The 17152-nt window shown below is 28.4% G+C and overlaps 1 protein-coding gene across 1 annotated transcript in view; it reads left to right on the top strand.

Moving 5' to 3' along the window:
- Nucleotides 1–5616: 5616 nt before the first annotated feature.
- The window catches only part of LOC111030434 (matrix metalloproteinase-2-like), a 47379-nt gene continuing 35843 nt past the window's right edge, over nucleotides 5617–17152 (top strand). Inside the window, exons 1-2 of the mRNA XM_022309917.1 lie at nucleotides 5617–5987; nucleotides 13822–14030. Coding sequence (XP_022165609.1) covers nucleotides 13869–14030 — 162 coding nt within the window. The 5' untranslated portion in view covers nucleotides 5617–5987; nucleotides 13822–13868. The remainder of the gene's footprint in view (nucleotides 5988–13821; nucleotides 14031–17152) is intronic.

Genomic DNA, 17152 nt, shown 5'->3' with positions numbered 1-17152 from the left:
GGGGGGGGGGGGTTTGTTTTTGGCGCAAATTACATACGCCTCTTTTAATTTTATTGCCTATCACTTGGCCAATTTCTTCTGATTTATTTTCTTTTGCGTTGTCAACAGTTGAAGAAATTTCAATCACCCATTAATTATTTTTCTTTACAAATAGTCAGGTAATAAGCAATGAAATAAAAGATATTTGTTGCACATGATACATGAATGTATTTGTGTATTAAAGTTATTGACTAAGGAAACACCATACTCGGCTGCATTGTAGATAATATCAGTATATCACTACTTCGATGAGCAGACTTTTTAGAAAAAATTGTTTGGGGCTTGGCCCTTTTTAGTTTTTTCACGATTAGGTTTTTGATGAATCATTCTTTTTTACTAGATTTTGAAAAGCGAGCGACGTTTGTGGGTTTAATCTATGTTTGAAATTTTAAAAATCAATTTTAAGAGGAAGCGGGGATATAAGGGTTCAAAAAACCAGGTGAAGCCTTTCGCATAAAGATACACCGTAACTGTGCCAGGTGAAGCCTTTCGCATAAAGATACACCGTAACTGTGCCTCATGTTAAGTATACATTTTCAGTAGGTAATTATTCTGATAAACTATTGATATTGAAGAAACATACTACAAGCATAGCGGAACTCATCAAGAGGTACAAAAATACACCTAGTGTGATCATGATGGTCAATTATTGCATTTGCAATCGAGCCACGATCGGATCACAAAGATGCCGTTTGTATAATTCAACTTTCAAGTAAGCGTTGTCCTTTTTCTAAACAGAGTAGACGACAAAGTATACACCAATGGTATAGTGATAGTGTACTCTGTTCGCCGTAAACTGAAACACAATTGGACTGCGTTGATGTAAATCAGTAAAATTCGAGTCCAAGTTTCAACTACCTATAATAAATAAAGTAGCACTATAACACTTCATCAATGAGTAGATAAATTTATTTTAATTATAATTTTTCCCTGTAAAATTACTCTAAATTAGTAGTATGAAATTACAATAAAATCATCTTATAAGTTATAATCAATATTATTGAGTATGGATTATAAGACACACAAACGTTTAACAGTGAACCCTACGATATAAGATAATAGTATCTTAAACCGTGGTAAACAAACATCTTCATAAAATAATATTTTTGTTTTTTATAACATTTATTTCATTTGAATTCATAATTGTGGAACATTAAAAAAAATATATAGATTTAGATCCTGAGCTTAGTAAATATTATTACTACCCCAAATGTTGCTAACATGAAGACAGAAAAAAACACACATCAGTGTAAATACAATACATTCAATATTCATTCGCTACGCACAGAATCTAACAAACAACATATTTAAAAAAAACAATTTATGTAACATTTATGCAAGTACAGCCGAGTTCTGATAACTAAACTCAATAAATCAGAATTTAGTATCATTAATTTTCGATCATACGATTATCAAAATATTGTTTTAAATATCCTCCCCGAGTGGTGGGAGGGTGACCCCCATTTCATCCCTCCAAGTAAGTTAACATGCAACTCACTACTGAGTATCACTTATGGCATAAATTCTATGACAAAATAAAATTACTTTGTTATGATCCTATCCCAGCAACCATAGTACGACTTGCATAATCTTAATGATGTCTATGCTATTATGTCTAAATGTCTATATTCTATGTTTAAGTCTATATAGCGTCTACTTTTATATTAATTATAGACACATAGAGAGTGTCTGTATTCATATGCTAGTTTTGCATCTTGCATTAGTCTTAGAATTGATAAATATTTATGGATAAGCGTAGATGTATTTTAGATACATTCCTTAATCCTTATACCTTATTGAACCATTTTATGCACTTGTTTGAATATGTATACGAGTAAATTTATTTTAAACGTCTTCTTTAATGAGTTGGTGTCAACAATTATACCTACCAACTGTATACTATATAGTTGTATATAGTAATTATATAATATTGTTTTCCGAATTATAATTTAAATTTTATTAAACAGGTATACTCAAACTGAACATTGCTAGTATAAACAATATGAATCTATTCATACTATATATAGTAACAATATTTATGAAACAATATACCTATTTTTTTTATAAATTATACAGAAAAAAAATGCATGTTGTAATAGCACCCGCAGATGAAGTGAAACTTCTTTACAGGGGGTATGAAAAAAAAATTTAATCCTGGTCGAGTATTAAGTTTGTAATGAAAAAATAAAAAATAAAATTTTCAATAGAAATTAAATTGTCACTATTATGTAAAGACAAGACTAATGTATTATTAATTATTACCATAGAAACCGTATAGGGTCCAAATAGAAGAAGAAAAATCATACAAGCAATAATAATAATAATAATAATAATAATAAATATCTATGCCATGCTAATAATATAACTAGGGGTTTTTTTTTAGATAATATAGATGTATGTTGAAATATTAGACTTTTCAGCTTCTGAATGGCACCGGAAACTACTGAAATACCGACAATATAGTTCCATATTATTTGAATGCAGCTTCAATACTCACTTTTAAAAATTTTCCTTTTTCCCGGGATTATCTAACTATAAATTAAAATCATTGAGATAAAAATTATATTATACTTATGCTGCGTACACCATCATAATATTATTGACACATAATTTACAATATGTAAGTGCAAGGCTATTCATGTTATACAATCCTGCACACATTTATTACGTTTTCCACTCGGTAAAGCTAGGCGAACCTACCAGTGTACCACATATTGTGTGGTAATACATATTGCCTAAAATTGAGTGTATTATTGTACTGTCAAAACTCACATAATATGGTCAAAAAGAGATTTCCGAGTAAAGTACTGTGCCGTGGTTACAAGATTTGTTTAGATTGACAGATTAGGATATTATAAATTCATTCAATAATTTTAGAACATATATTGTATCAGGTACAAGGGGTTTTAAGGGTTCAAACTTCCCTCAAAATTTTTTCAGATAATATTTTATTTTATTTTCATTCACTTATTATTATATATTTTGTGAGAGTTATAATTGAGTCATTGTTTTCAGTAAGTTGATATTTTATTTTTAGACTAATCACAGCGTAACTGTCTTTTTTATTATAATATTCACCATGGTATTTAATTGTTAGTCGTTATACTACTATATTGTTGTAAAGGCCATTATTTTTAATTATTTACTGTTTTGAGTGTTTCGCTCATTATATAACCACAGGAGTGTGCTGTTTTATTATTATTACTATTATTTTACTTTTCATATGACATTCTGAGTGTGTTTTTTTTTTATATTTGAGCATTACTCTTTTCGGCTAGTGTCGCTTTTCAGCCAAAACATACCGTTCTCTTTTCAACCATTACAGTTTTCTTTAAAAATTACAAGAACAGCTCAATATTATAAACAAACCCATCACCTTTGGAATAAATATCACGCACAGACATTGATCGTGAAGAGTTCCAATCCGAGTTATTACATTTGAGAGAGCATATTTTAGTGATTAAATTTAGTCCAGGAAAACGGACTTCCTTAAAACTCATGGAATTTATTTATCAAAATATTTTTTTTTTTTAATTTATTTTACACTCGAAAATAAAATGTTCTAAGTATTATTTATTGTTATATTAAAATGAAGATTGTACACATATAGTATTATATTAATACAAAGTTCGACATACTTATATTACATTATAATAAATTGGACCTATAATTGTTATAACGAATATAGTTCAAACTATTTTGTTAGTATGGTAAACATTGGTAAACACTCGAACATTCATCATAGTATTACTATTCATACCATAATATAATATGGTAATGTCGAACTGCAGAACTAATCTAAAAGCATCAAGTACAATGTCTGTGTTTAAAAGTTAAGATTCATCAAAAAACATTTTTATTTATTAATTTTATGAAATAAAATCCCTTAGGGGCCTTCCCTGGCTCTGAAATATTGTTAATTTTGTTAATTTTATTTTATCCTATCTATTATTTTATACAAATTTAAAACATCATCTGTGGTAACTGTAAAAATGTTTCTTTACAAATAGTACAACAACTAAATTAAAACAAGTCGTGCGTGTTATTGCAATAGTATGTGCAGATGAAGTTGAAACTCCTTTACAGAGGTCATGAAAAAAAAGGTTCATCGCGATCAAGGATTAAGTTTGTAATGAAAACATAAAAAAATACAATTTTTAATTGAAATTTATTTATTATTATTTATTACTATATGAAGATAAGACAAATTGATTATTATTTATTACCATACGAACCTTAGGGTCCAAACAGACGACCGGATTTTGCCGGCCGGCGTCTGCTGTCTGATTTTTTTTACACTATTATATTGAGTTTGTTTGTGGCAAGCAGATGGTGACGTTTTTCGACGGCCGGTCAGTTCACCCAGTTCACCAGTTCCGGAATATTCGCATTTTGGCAGCAACGGCTTTATTTGTAAACACGTATTACAGGATAGGTACACCATGGAGGTTTTGAAACCGAAAACATTTTTGCCTATTTGGCTTTCAGTATCGATATCCATCTTGATTGTTAAAGGTTTTAACCAGTATTCAAAGTTGGTATCCAATATCGGTTTCAAACCCTAACACATGATATGGGATAGCCGCCGCTGGCTGCAGAACATTGAACGTTGAGCTAATGGTGTATAATATTATTTCATATTTAAACGTTTTTAAAATGTGGTGGAGTAAAAATTCAAATAGGTGCTGCTATTGCAACTTGCAACTGATTCTTCAGTTGCCGTCACCGACCCTCCCCTTGTTACAACTTGAAAGACTTCTACAGCTAGGGATTGTGGTATATGTATGTACAATGACATCTCACAACGGTTTTCAAAATATCATTATTATATATACGCGGTAGAACAGCCCACAACTATAAAAACTGCAAACTAGTTTTCGTCGTGCAAATAATAACGTCTGTCTGACGGTTCCACCGTTTAATTTACTACACATACGCACAATATACAGGGTGATCTATTTATAAGCTAGCTACACTCATTTTTCCAAACAAATTGCATGGTTTTGAATAGTATAATTAAATTTATATAAGGATAAGCACTGAAATATTTGTGAACACTCTATGGGGTCTCACAAAACAAAAAATAATTTCTATTTCTATGTTTAATAATATGATAATTATTGTCGATTGTCTTACAATAAAAAACCCATGTTTTTAATTTCACAATATCGGAGGCAGAATCGTATTTTCTTAAGAGTTTGATAGTTTGATGTATAATAGGTGTCAGATGAACATAATATAAATCCACTACTCACCCACTAGGTAGGTATATCCGATAACTATGAAAAAATTAGATTAGTTTTTGCAAAACCTTAGTGTTGTCATAACATTATAATATATAGTTATATACGAATATATTATAATTTATAATAGTTCATGATAGTCATTTCAAAAAACGTACTTTTCTTCAAAATGTCGGAAATCGGCTTTTAGTAAATTATTATACGTAGTGTAGCCATTTACAAACAGACCACTCCGTATAATTTACGAACTACCGACCGATGCTGCACATGTACAACGGCGACCACAGATATTGTCGTCGGGCACGGACCAGACGGCAGTGGCGGCGGCGTCATCGGTAGCGGCAAGTTGAATGAACGACCGACCGACCGGCAGTGGTGCGGCCGTGGCGGACGCGTGCGGTAGTGTATCGATTGGGACCGTCGTTTGCGAGTTTTCGTTTGTGTACCGTTTTGAAAATTATCACACCCCCCGATAGTCGTCGTATACGATATTGTGATATTCACACGCGAGCGTGCAATAGTTCTAGTTTAAGATAAAACGTTAAAAGTTTTTGTTTGTCGTATTGTAATTTAAATTATATATTTATTGTATATTATACAGACGACGAGTAATACCCCGTCGTCAACGCTCGAGGATCTGGCGAGAGAATCAATTTAATGCCGATATAATAATATAATATTACATCGGCAAGCCGGTGTTGTTGAGTAAGTCAGAGTTTTTGATAAATTATTATAAGATAAGTACGAAAATTAGCTACATGAATTTATTGTGTGTCGATTTGGTTGATTTTTGAAAGCGATTAAGAGAAGAGGTACTATATTGTAACGTGTTGAACATAAGTTTTGTATTTTTAAATTTAAAAATACATATTATATTTATTTATTATTTAAATATTATAGTTTAAGAACATTAAACTCAATAGTATAAATAATTTAAAATTAGGTGTGAATAAAATATATAATTGTTGAATAGGCTATTTTTGTAAAGTACATTATTATACACCTTTGAACAAATTTAAAATAGTATTCATTATTTGTAGGTTTGAACATTTTTATAAAAACTGTTTTAGTATTGTTAAAAAAGTATTTTCTTTATATTGATTAAAATTTGCATAATGCCATAATAACATTCTGTTCTATTTTTGGCATACTTAAAATCAATACATTTTTCTACACACTACAGAAATTGAAAGCACCGCAGGTGTAATAAGTACAATAATATTATAGTAAGTTATTGTAATGATATCCCCATATAGTACTTCCTATGAGAATTTAATTTTATATGTTCAAATTGACGCAATCCCAAATTTCATAATAATATAATATTATACATAAACATAAATAATAATTTATATTAATTTTGGTTTCCAGTTGTCTGTAACTTATACTAATACGATTTAATCAAAATGAATCAACTAACATAAATCGAACTAAATTTCGGAAAGAAATGTTGTGCTGTTGTAAACTGTATGTTATGTTTCCATGTACTCAAATAATATATTATATGGGTACGCACTTACAAAATTTTAAATACTTTATTAATCATTCAAATTTAATCATTACAGTGATAATGATTTAATAAATTCTTATCAATTACCACGTTTAAAAAGTAGAAAACCTCACAATTATATTATGATTTACATAATTTTTTTCAAAATTCCTTAGACCCATAAACTATCAACTCACTATTTGTTTGATATTATTTTCTAAGGATTTTCATTTAAGAAAAGATGAATATATATAGATAACATTTACAATAACTTTTAATTGAGATTTTGTTTCCAAAATGATTTATAATAACTTTACTTTATTGTTTTTTATATGCAGGACATGCACACGCGAATAATTATAGTAATTTATGTTACAAAGATACGTAACAAAAATGAGTAGATTTATACATTAGACTCAATATTATGTTTACGTACAATGCATATCTAATGTATATCTAAAGTATAATTTAATGCGATTTTAATAAAACCTAATTAATGTCATATTTGCGCAAATCGTACCATTCATCATAATAACGACTATCTTCATTATGTTAACAATACGCTTACTATATAGATTAGGTCGCACTATTATATACGTGCGAATATTCGTTAAATTCTTTGTCGACGTTTTGCAATATTTTTAATGCTCTTCTGAACATCTCATCTCGTTTCTTGTTTTATTTTTCACATTTTGTCTCGATTATTATTGTTGTTTGGAACAAAACTTTGGGAGGTCCTTAACCCTTCTTTACAGAAGTGCGGCCCCTCTGCCACATTGTGTCGATACTTATTATGTACGTTTTTACGGCGTCTAGAGAATTTTATTACTTTTCCCCGCCGACACCTTTCACCACCCACAAACCATATGTACCCCGAATTACGTTATAGTAGTAGCTAGGCCGGCCCGATGGAGTCATTTTTTTTCCTTGTTATTGAAACACTACCAATTCTCGAAAAAGGTTCTCTCCCAATTTAAAATCGAATTCTCTCAAAATAACTAATAAAGTAGTAAAGTATACATTTGACCAACGAAAACTGAGTATGTATCGGTGTTTTGAACAAAAATATAGGTTGTACGTACGTTATTGAGTAGTTGTGTAAGCCATATATATTTTTAATACATTATAAGTACTAGTATTCCTAGGGAACTATATAGGTACTGTTAAAGACCATATTTCCGCCGACCAGTTGATTAATAATTTTGTTTAGTTTAACTTCCAGCGATCGAAATAAAATTATGATCCTATTCAATAGTTTAATTTTAATTTTTTATAAATCCATCAATCAAAAGTAATATATGCTAAACGCTTTTCAGTAAAAAATAATATTTAAAAAATCATCTTTATAGAAATACAAAAAAAATATCCTTTGTTTTAATGTTATGTAATTACTTCATGTTATTGGTGGCTGATGAATTATGATAAATAATACAAACTGTAATGTATATTGAAACAAAATAAATCAAAGTTAATTTAAATACATTTCCCAAGGGGTCCATAGGGTCTCGGTTTAAAATATGTATTATTCTTGTTGCTATCTATATTCAATTGACTAATTTTAAGATCTCAAATAATACGATATTTTTTTGTTTTCATTAATTTATGTATTGTTTGAAGGTAATTTATTAAAATATTATATATTTCTGGAACAAAAATTATTCAATGAAATGAAATTATATAATACATTACCGATTACTGATTATAAGAAAATTATATTATGTTTTTTTTTGTGGTAATCATATTTTTAATAGTAGATTGTAGATAGTTCCTATGTTGTTACTGCTCTATTACGTAGATAAGCCCTACTAAAAAGAAGAATATTTACAATTATGTTTTATTAGCATTAATATATTTTATTATTTTTTATACAATAAACAACGATCATTTCAAATCACTTATTTTAATAAACTAGTATAGTCTTTTATAGAACTATGGAACTTTACAATATGTATAAATATTGTTTTCTCATTAACATATTTTGTTAATGAATACAAAAAATAATCTTTTAGTTTAAAATTTAAATTCGATTATTATATTACTATGTGAATAAAATATTATATTTTAGGATAAACGAGCATATAAAACTTAAAAAGTAGGCGATCTGCCGTATTTGTATATCTACCTACATTATTTTTATAATTCCACTATTTAAATTCTAATAAGAACCTGATATTTTAGACAATTTTCTCCTCTATTTGTATCATTATACTATTATGATGCACCTAATAACAAAAAAAAATGTAATGAATATTTGTTTGGATGGGGCCTTGTTTATATATTGTTTCAACAAATTTTTATATAAAGCAATGATTATATTTTTATGTATGTTTCTGAGATTTCTATTTCACCCAAATTATAAATAATTTGTATAGTTTTTTATCACATTATTTTTATTGTTATATAATTTGCCTAACATTAATTCATAAGCTATACATCATTAAATAAGTGGGTTGCCAAAAATGACAGTAACCTCCAGTATTATAATATACACTTGTTGTTAACATATTATACATATAGACCACTTTTGGTTGTAAACATAACAAAAAAGAAAAAGTAGATTTGCATTGACGTAAAAAAAATTATTACATATATATATATATACAAAATACACGATTTCTTGGAAAACTGCAATGTCATTATATGGCATTACACATATATTATATAGGTACATATTTAAGTGCAAAAAACCACTAACATCGCGTGAGTCTATATATGATATCACTTTATACATTTATAAACAAATAAATGTCTAATCCCTATATCTATATCTCAATACTTTATTTTTGGGTCTGGGTCAGTGATGTACTAACTCAATTGTCTCTTATGTTACGGTCATCCTAACTCAGCTTTATCATCGATTTGAAATTATAATTAATGAAACAGTTGGGTGTCTTATTATTATACCACGGCAAACAATATTAAAAAGGGCTGCATTGATTGGTAGTTATGAAATTATGCATTGTATAAATAATCAAACCTAGAAAACAACAATATAATATTACTCGCCGTCACACTTGTAGGTATACAAAAATATCGAGATAGTATTATGAGCCATTGTGCCGCAGTATTTGGCATTTGCGTAGGTAGGTAAGTATTATTGTCGAGAAATGGATCCAACGACGTTGTTATTTATTTACACGCATAGATGATAATAATTAATTAATAAACCCTTATTTCTCGTCGACTACTGCATTTGAAATTCTCGAAATACGATAACCTCTAAAAACGGTACATAACACATTGTAAAACGTTTAGCGTTTTAAACATATATCATTAAATAATAAACACGATAATATAATAACAATACAGTACACCGCACACCTGTTCAACGGTCATCAATAAACAATATCGTCCCGTAAACACTAATTATAATATTTTGTGATAATTATGAATGATACAGGCTTAAGAATTCGGGGAAATATTACGTCTACGCACTCCGGCACGGTCGTCTTACGCACCACACCGATAATAAAAAATATATAATAATAAGTGTTATATGGCAGTGAAACTTTCGTTGACTCATCATCGCGCGTTCTGATATCGATCGTGTTTCGGCGGCGAGCGGCAAACTTGGCGTCTCCCGACCGATAGCCAATACAATAACACAGACTTGGGACGCTGAGAGCAAGTCGAATATCCACACCTACAACTCGCCTACACCACCGAACAGCGTCTTCCCGCGGCGTGTCAACAGACCCAAACCATAACGGATATCGCTTGGACGTGCTCAATTTGCGAGTTTTTACGCGTAACTGCACTGAAGCCGGATATATTATGCTTGACAATAATCGTGATATTTGTACATTGTAAGTCGTATTGTTATCGTTGGGTGTTCGATGATTATTGTATGAGAAACGATCGTGGCGTGTACCGTAGCAAAAAACCGCTGACCAAACAATGGCAAAAAGTTATACCTACAACCTATGTTGTAGATGACCATATTGTTATACACCTATAACTTATTTTTCGTATGAGTCGAAAACTCTCTTGACATGTTTCTACTTTGCATGTATTGAACGTGCGTTGGGGTGGCCTTATCACATAATTTTAAGTAGTTTAATTTTTGCCTTTTGGTCAACATATCCTTATTACAGTACATCGTATACAATACACGGTCGGACCATTGTCCAGGCAATGCTCAGTAGTTCTAGCACTAAAATATAAAACGCTTATGACGTAGGTACCTAGCGCTTTGTTATGCCCTCGTAAAATTGACAAAATATACTCAATATTATTTAACTATACATAATAAAATATAATGATCACCAAAAAAATATGAATTTATTTTTATTATTATAATATAGTTGCAGTGTTGTACCATAATTTTCAAATCACTAGAGAGTTGAAATAATTTATTTTATTTATATTGTAATTTGTAAGCAAACGCATGTATATTGCTGTTGTTAAAGATTTTTTTAAATCCTTCTCCACAATAATGTCTCTGCCTAGAAAGGTTGCAATTTAAAATAATAAATATGTCATTCAAATTTTACATGTTATAACTAAAAATGTATTTCTTTCGATGTAAGTACACGATTTATTTAAAATTCGTTTAATGCATTTAAATTTAAAAGGAAAAGTCAAATTCAACATCAAATGTATACATACTACTTGTGTATTTATAAATACAAACTAAAGTATCATTAGTATCAAACATCAATATACAATACATCTAGGTACATAGTGTATACTGTGTTTAGTTATAAAAATAAATAACACTGTACATTATTGTTAAGAGTTTTTATCACCTGTGGGGCTATGAATGAAAAGTTTTTATGTAGACACAGTTTTTTGGTCGTATTTAATAGCTTAAATAAAATATAATAAGGTTTAATCAGTCAAACTTGACCATAATCAATTGTGATGCCGGAATAGTTATAGGCATCATTAACTTATTAACTTCGCTATCGAGATTTCTCAGGTATTAATTTAATATTAATTTTCTGAATGTTAGATAATTATTTTTATTTTAGACCACTTTTAGCCATATAAATTTAGCGTCGCCACCGCGGATTCTTCATAATGTTGAAAAAAAATTATATCGCTTACAATATGGAAAAAGACTGCGCGCAACGTAGTGGTAAACCGGACCCTTTACTTTAAAGGTAGCTTTACTTTCGTCTAGGCATTTTCGAAAATGAAAGTGGTACGTTAGTAATAACCTTCAATCAAATGTACAATCAATTAAGCCTTCAAATGATTAAAACAACCAAAAATCAACAATTAATAAATAACAAATCAAAATCGTCACCAGACAACGCAAGAGCACAATACCTGCCGCACAAAATGTAAATATAAGTTTACAATTTACAAATTGATTTTAATTATAATAAATAATTACTTATTAATTTTATTGGACTAAATGTATACCTAAAACATTCTCCGTGATGTCCTCTTTAATTAAAAAAAAAATTAAGTGACATAAAGTTGTTTCGGAGTTTATCCCGAACAAAAGAAAATGACTACATTTTATATAGTAGCATGGATAATATTATAACTTATTATCATAATTCTTCGTCGTGTATCGATTATTCAACTATCTATCAGTTTACTTTAAAAAAAAATGTATTATATGGTGGAACCAAAAATGTAAGCATCTACGATCTACAAAAGAATAATTTAATAAGCAACTGCATGGGTAGGAATATTGACAAAATATCATTGGTAAAATTTTTCTAGGCGAAAATATTGCACGACAAAAATGTCATTAGTACAAAATATATCAGCAAATAGCAATAACATTATAGTACAAAATAAACAGCTAAAATTATTCAAGTATGATTAATATTTAATAGTTAGTATTAATGATAATATATAATAATTAAGTATTATAATTAATAGTATGCAAATGTTATAAAATTAGTTCAAGTATTATTTGTATAATTTAAAATTAAAAATAATTAATGTAAGGGAGTAGTAGATATTTAATATTAATTATACTTGAATTGGATTTATAATATATAGCATATTATTATAATTGTATTTCTGATATTCTATACTGACGAAATTTTGTCCATGCGATATTTTACTGATAATATTATTTTTTGTGTTATATTATAACTTGCGATATTTAGTCAGTGTCCAGTGATTGATAACTGAGTTATATAATATAGGTTCATTCGTATTTCTTATATTGCAAACCAAGGCAATGTCATGGAAAATACAAGAACTTATAAAAATGTTGTTAAATATACTGATAATCATGCATGAAATATGAATATCATGAAATTACCTGGTTACAGTAAATATAATTATTATGCAAATTATATAATATACATGGTGATTTACTTAACGTAAGACACTCAATATTTCGTAAAACACGTTTTTGAAAATACTGATTTTACAGAATACTATTTTTTCCATTTTTATTGTTATTATTTTTTTAAGTTTTTTACTCTGGAATAACAATATAGCATGACATTTATTTGAAATACCGAAATTGAAATTTTGAAATTTTAGTATGATTATTTCATATACCGAAAAAAATATCATTCGGAGTATTTCGATCTGTAATCATAAAATGTTGGACAATTATAGTTTATAACTTATAACTTATAGCTCATAAACTTCACGACCAAAATTTGATTTTTATATAATAACTAAGTATTTAAAAAAAATCTGCTTATGAATAAGGAATGAAAAATGCATGCTATCAATATAAAACTAAACAATTAAATAATGATAATATGCATAAGAATTATTTATTGAATTTTTATAAGAAAAATATTATTTTTTAACAACTTACAAAAATTTAAAAAAATATTTTCAAAAACTTTTTGTTTCTGAAATAATGAGTGTCTTACATTGAATGAATCACCCAGTACCCTTAATTAAAATAATGAAACTATTGCATTACAAATTACAAGCAGCAAATAAAATATGCATATAAATTATTTTTCATATGGCGATTTATTCGAGTAACAATATTAATTTAGCGAATTAGTAAAATGAATTAGGTAGTAATTAAGTAGTGTAACTTTCAGCCTTTGAATGTATCCAGCGTGTTGTGTATTCTCTTAGTTATAATGACGTTCGTTTTGTGTTTTTTAGCAAGTGTTATATCAGACATAAATGACTGTTGGGTGGCGTATGATAACATGCTAACGGCCCGAATGTTCGTCGAGTCTATGCCGTTCAAATTGCTGGTTGTTCGATGGTTGCTTTTGGCCATTAGTGTACAAACCGTTTTTACAAGACCCATTCAAGAATCCAGCAATACTCGTCGACGGGTTCGATCACCGCCAATCTACGAGGATGTGGTACGTCAATAAATTATATTGTTATTTGTTATAAAATGATTTAAACTTAACGGAGGTATAAGTCATAAATCATTATTATACCGCGGTTTAACTGATGTTCATAAGTAAATTATATATTAGTATAAATAAGCCCAGTTCACAGCTACGTCGTGTGTCGTGTACTCGTGTAGTGGTGTTAAGTCAATCAAATCCCATTCTGATTTGACATTACTTTTCTGGTATCGTGTAATAACCAAGTTTTAATCGAATATACCGATCGAATTAACTACGCAGCTCAACTTTTAAGCCAATGTCTTGACGAGTTATAATCATTGTTTCCATACGTCTACACCTACTCACGACACAATACACGAAGTAGCTAGGAATCCGGCTTAGGTGTATTATATTTTGTCAAATACATAGATACGAATTAATACCTATTATATCTCTTATGCGTAGAAACTATTATTTGTTACATTCACATTTCACGTTATGGTAGCTAATAATATTTTAATTCAGAATAGTTAATATAGATATAGGTACATGTTAAAATATGATAATGTGGTAAAATATCATATTTTAATAATAACAATTATTCAACTCCAGAATAGATAGTGTACTCGGAAATGTCTTTTTATTTTACTAAAAAATGATGTCAAATACGTAATATGCGTTAATAGACTTTATGTAATAAAGATGATCTTAAACGATCACATATAATTTGAGATATAAAAATAATGTTGATTTGAGTGGTTTAAACTTAAAAGTTTGAAGAGCAAATTTAGCTATATGACATTATTTTTAAAAGGAATTACGTATTTATATGTCTAATAAACACTCCAGTAATGGTATTGATATATGATTGGGTACTCAGTTTATTGTTATTAGGATTTACTATTTAGAGTATACTTATTCAGTAATACATACTACTTACATAAAATATAAAATACATAGGTATATTGTTGTTATCAGCATGAATTTTATCAATTATTTTTTCAAGACAATTTGATTTATTTATTTCGGCCAAATCAATTACAACTAAATAATTACAATAATTTATACGTTAATGATATAACTGAAACTTATATACTATACCATTGAGCTATACACTCGTATCTGGTATACGGAGTTTATGGATATTATAATTTGTTTTATAGTAAATTACTTATGCAATTAAAAATACGACTTAAATACTTAACTAATTAAATATAAAGCATAATAGGTAGATATTTTAGAAACAAAATTAGCATAAGCTTTGGGTACACGTGGATACTATATTATGTTTAGAATGTTTAGATATATTGACTTTTTATAATTTTGTTAATAGGTACACTCATTCTCATCAAGTTCACTGGGTACTTATTTTATTGATTGCTTTTTTTATTTGATTTTTATTAATCATATATCATTGGTATTATTGGATTAACTATCACATAAACTTTTTATTAAACTCTTTACTTCGTCGTTTAAATTATTGAGTACCTTTAGTTTTCCCAGTGTAATTTTGGGAGTTTATGAAATTGTTAATAATATATATAACGGTTTTATGTATTTTCCTGCTCTTCCGTTCATTATTTCTGTAGCATTAATTCGTGTGATTTTGTATGAATTTTATTAAATTGTGTCTGATGTATAATAATTCATAAACAAATAATATATTTGTGTGGTTAAGTGATTCTACTGATGGGGAATACGCCACTTTTACAATAATTTTTTGTATAATTTATAATAGTAGGTACTAATTTGCAATGTATATTCATGCCCGTTATATTTCTACTCTCCTACAAGTTGTACCGTATAATATAATTGAATTACACGGTGCCATATTTGTCTTATAGTTGATTTATCGAGAAATCGAATTTTTAGAATAATACAGTTAAGCTCCTCATTTTACTTTTAATATTCCTTATGTGTTCTGGCTATTTCAGATTAAAATTTATTGATTACATTTAATGTTATAATTATTTTAGGATGTATATAATATTAGAGTTTAAACTTTAGCTGCTTAATATACTGATGATAATTAGGTTCATGGTTCATCGGGCATCGGACCATCGAAATCAGGGAATCATGAAATACGATGTTTACAGAACCACTATACATCCAAAACATCCTCCTTATTTTTATAAATACACATATATGCATAATGTGTATGATATATTTACGATAAACTACAAAACCAATTGAAGTATTTAAAAAGGTATGAAGATAACATATTATCTATTATTAACTTTATTAAAGTTAGTTATAAAAAAATAATGTAATCATCTAATTGAGTTTTAACTACCCGCTATTAATACTTTATAAACTCTATACTTCTGCTATAAGATTATAGCATTGATTTTCAAAATAGGTTTAAGTAAAAAGTTTAATATGTGATATATTTTGTGCCCATATATGTGTATATTAACGAAGACCACAAAATATTTATTCTAAAAATATATGCAATTTACGAAAACGTCTTAAACATATTTCCGTTGTATGTATATAGTATAGGTAGGTGGTAATAAATAATAGTATACTATTATCTACAGATAAACTTAAATTTTCAGTATTTTTTTGTAGCGATCTATTAATTTATGTTATGCAATACTTAGGGTTAAAAAAATCAAAAGTTGTAATTTTATTCATTTTTATAAGTCATATTTTGGGATGTTTTAACTTTTATTATTGAGCTATACAATACACTATTGAATACACATATATATAATATATATATATATATATATTTATGTAATATGTATATTACCAACAGCATCCATCGAACGAGTGATATAGTTATTATAATATTATTATGATCTATGGTCATCGGCCTTTGTGCAGAAAACGTAAAAACAAAAAATGAAGTAAACTACTGCAGATGGAGGCACCCGTTGACATACAACTTGCGGTCCGCGAGTGTGGATGAACGTCCCGTGTCGGATTTCCAGGGAAAAAAAATAATCATATTTATTAAATAAAAACACAGTGGCTAGATAGTCAAGGGAACACTTCCGTATATGACTTTTCGTCTCTTCCGACAACTATGATTGCACAATAACATCATATCAATGATTATCAAAATTTCCAAATTAATAGCTACTCTGTAAGTTAGGTTAGTTTTAAAGTAAAGAAAAAGGGAGAGTGTTGGGAGTACAAGTATG

Source organism: Myzus persicae, unplaced genomic scaffold (genome assembly GCF_001856785.1).
Source record: "Myzus persicae strain clone G006 unplaced genomic scaffold, MPER_G0061.0, whole genome shotgun sequence".
NCBI classification, from domain to species: Eukaryota; Metazoa; Arthropoda; class Insecta; order Hemiptera; family Aphididae; genus Myzus; species Myzus persicae.
This window is presented reverse-complemented; position numbering and strand designations above follow the sequence as displayed.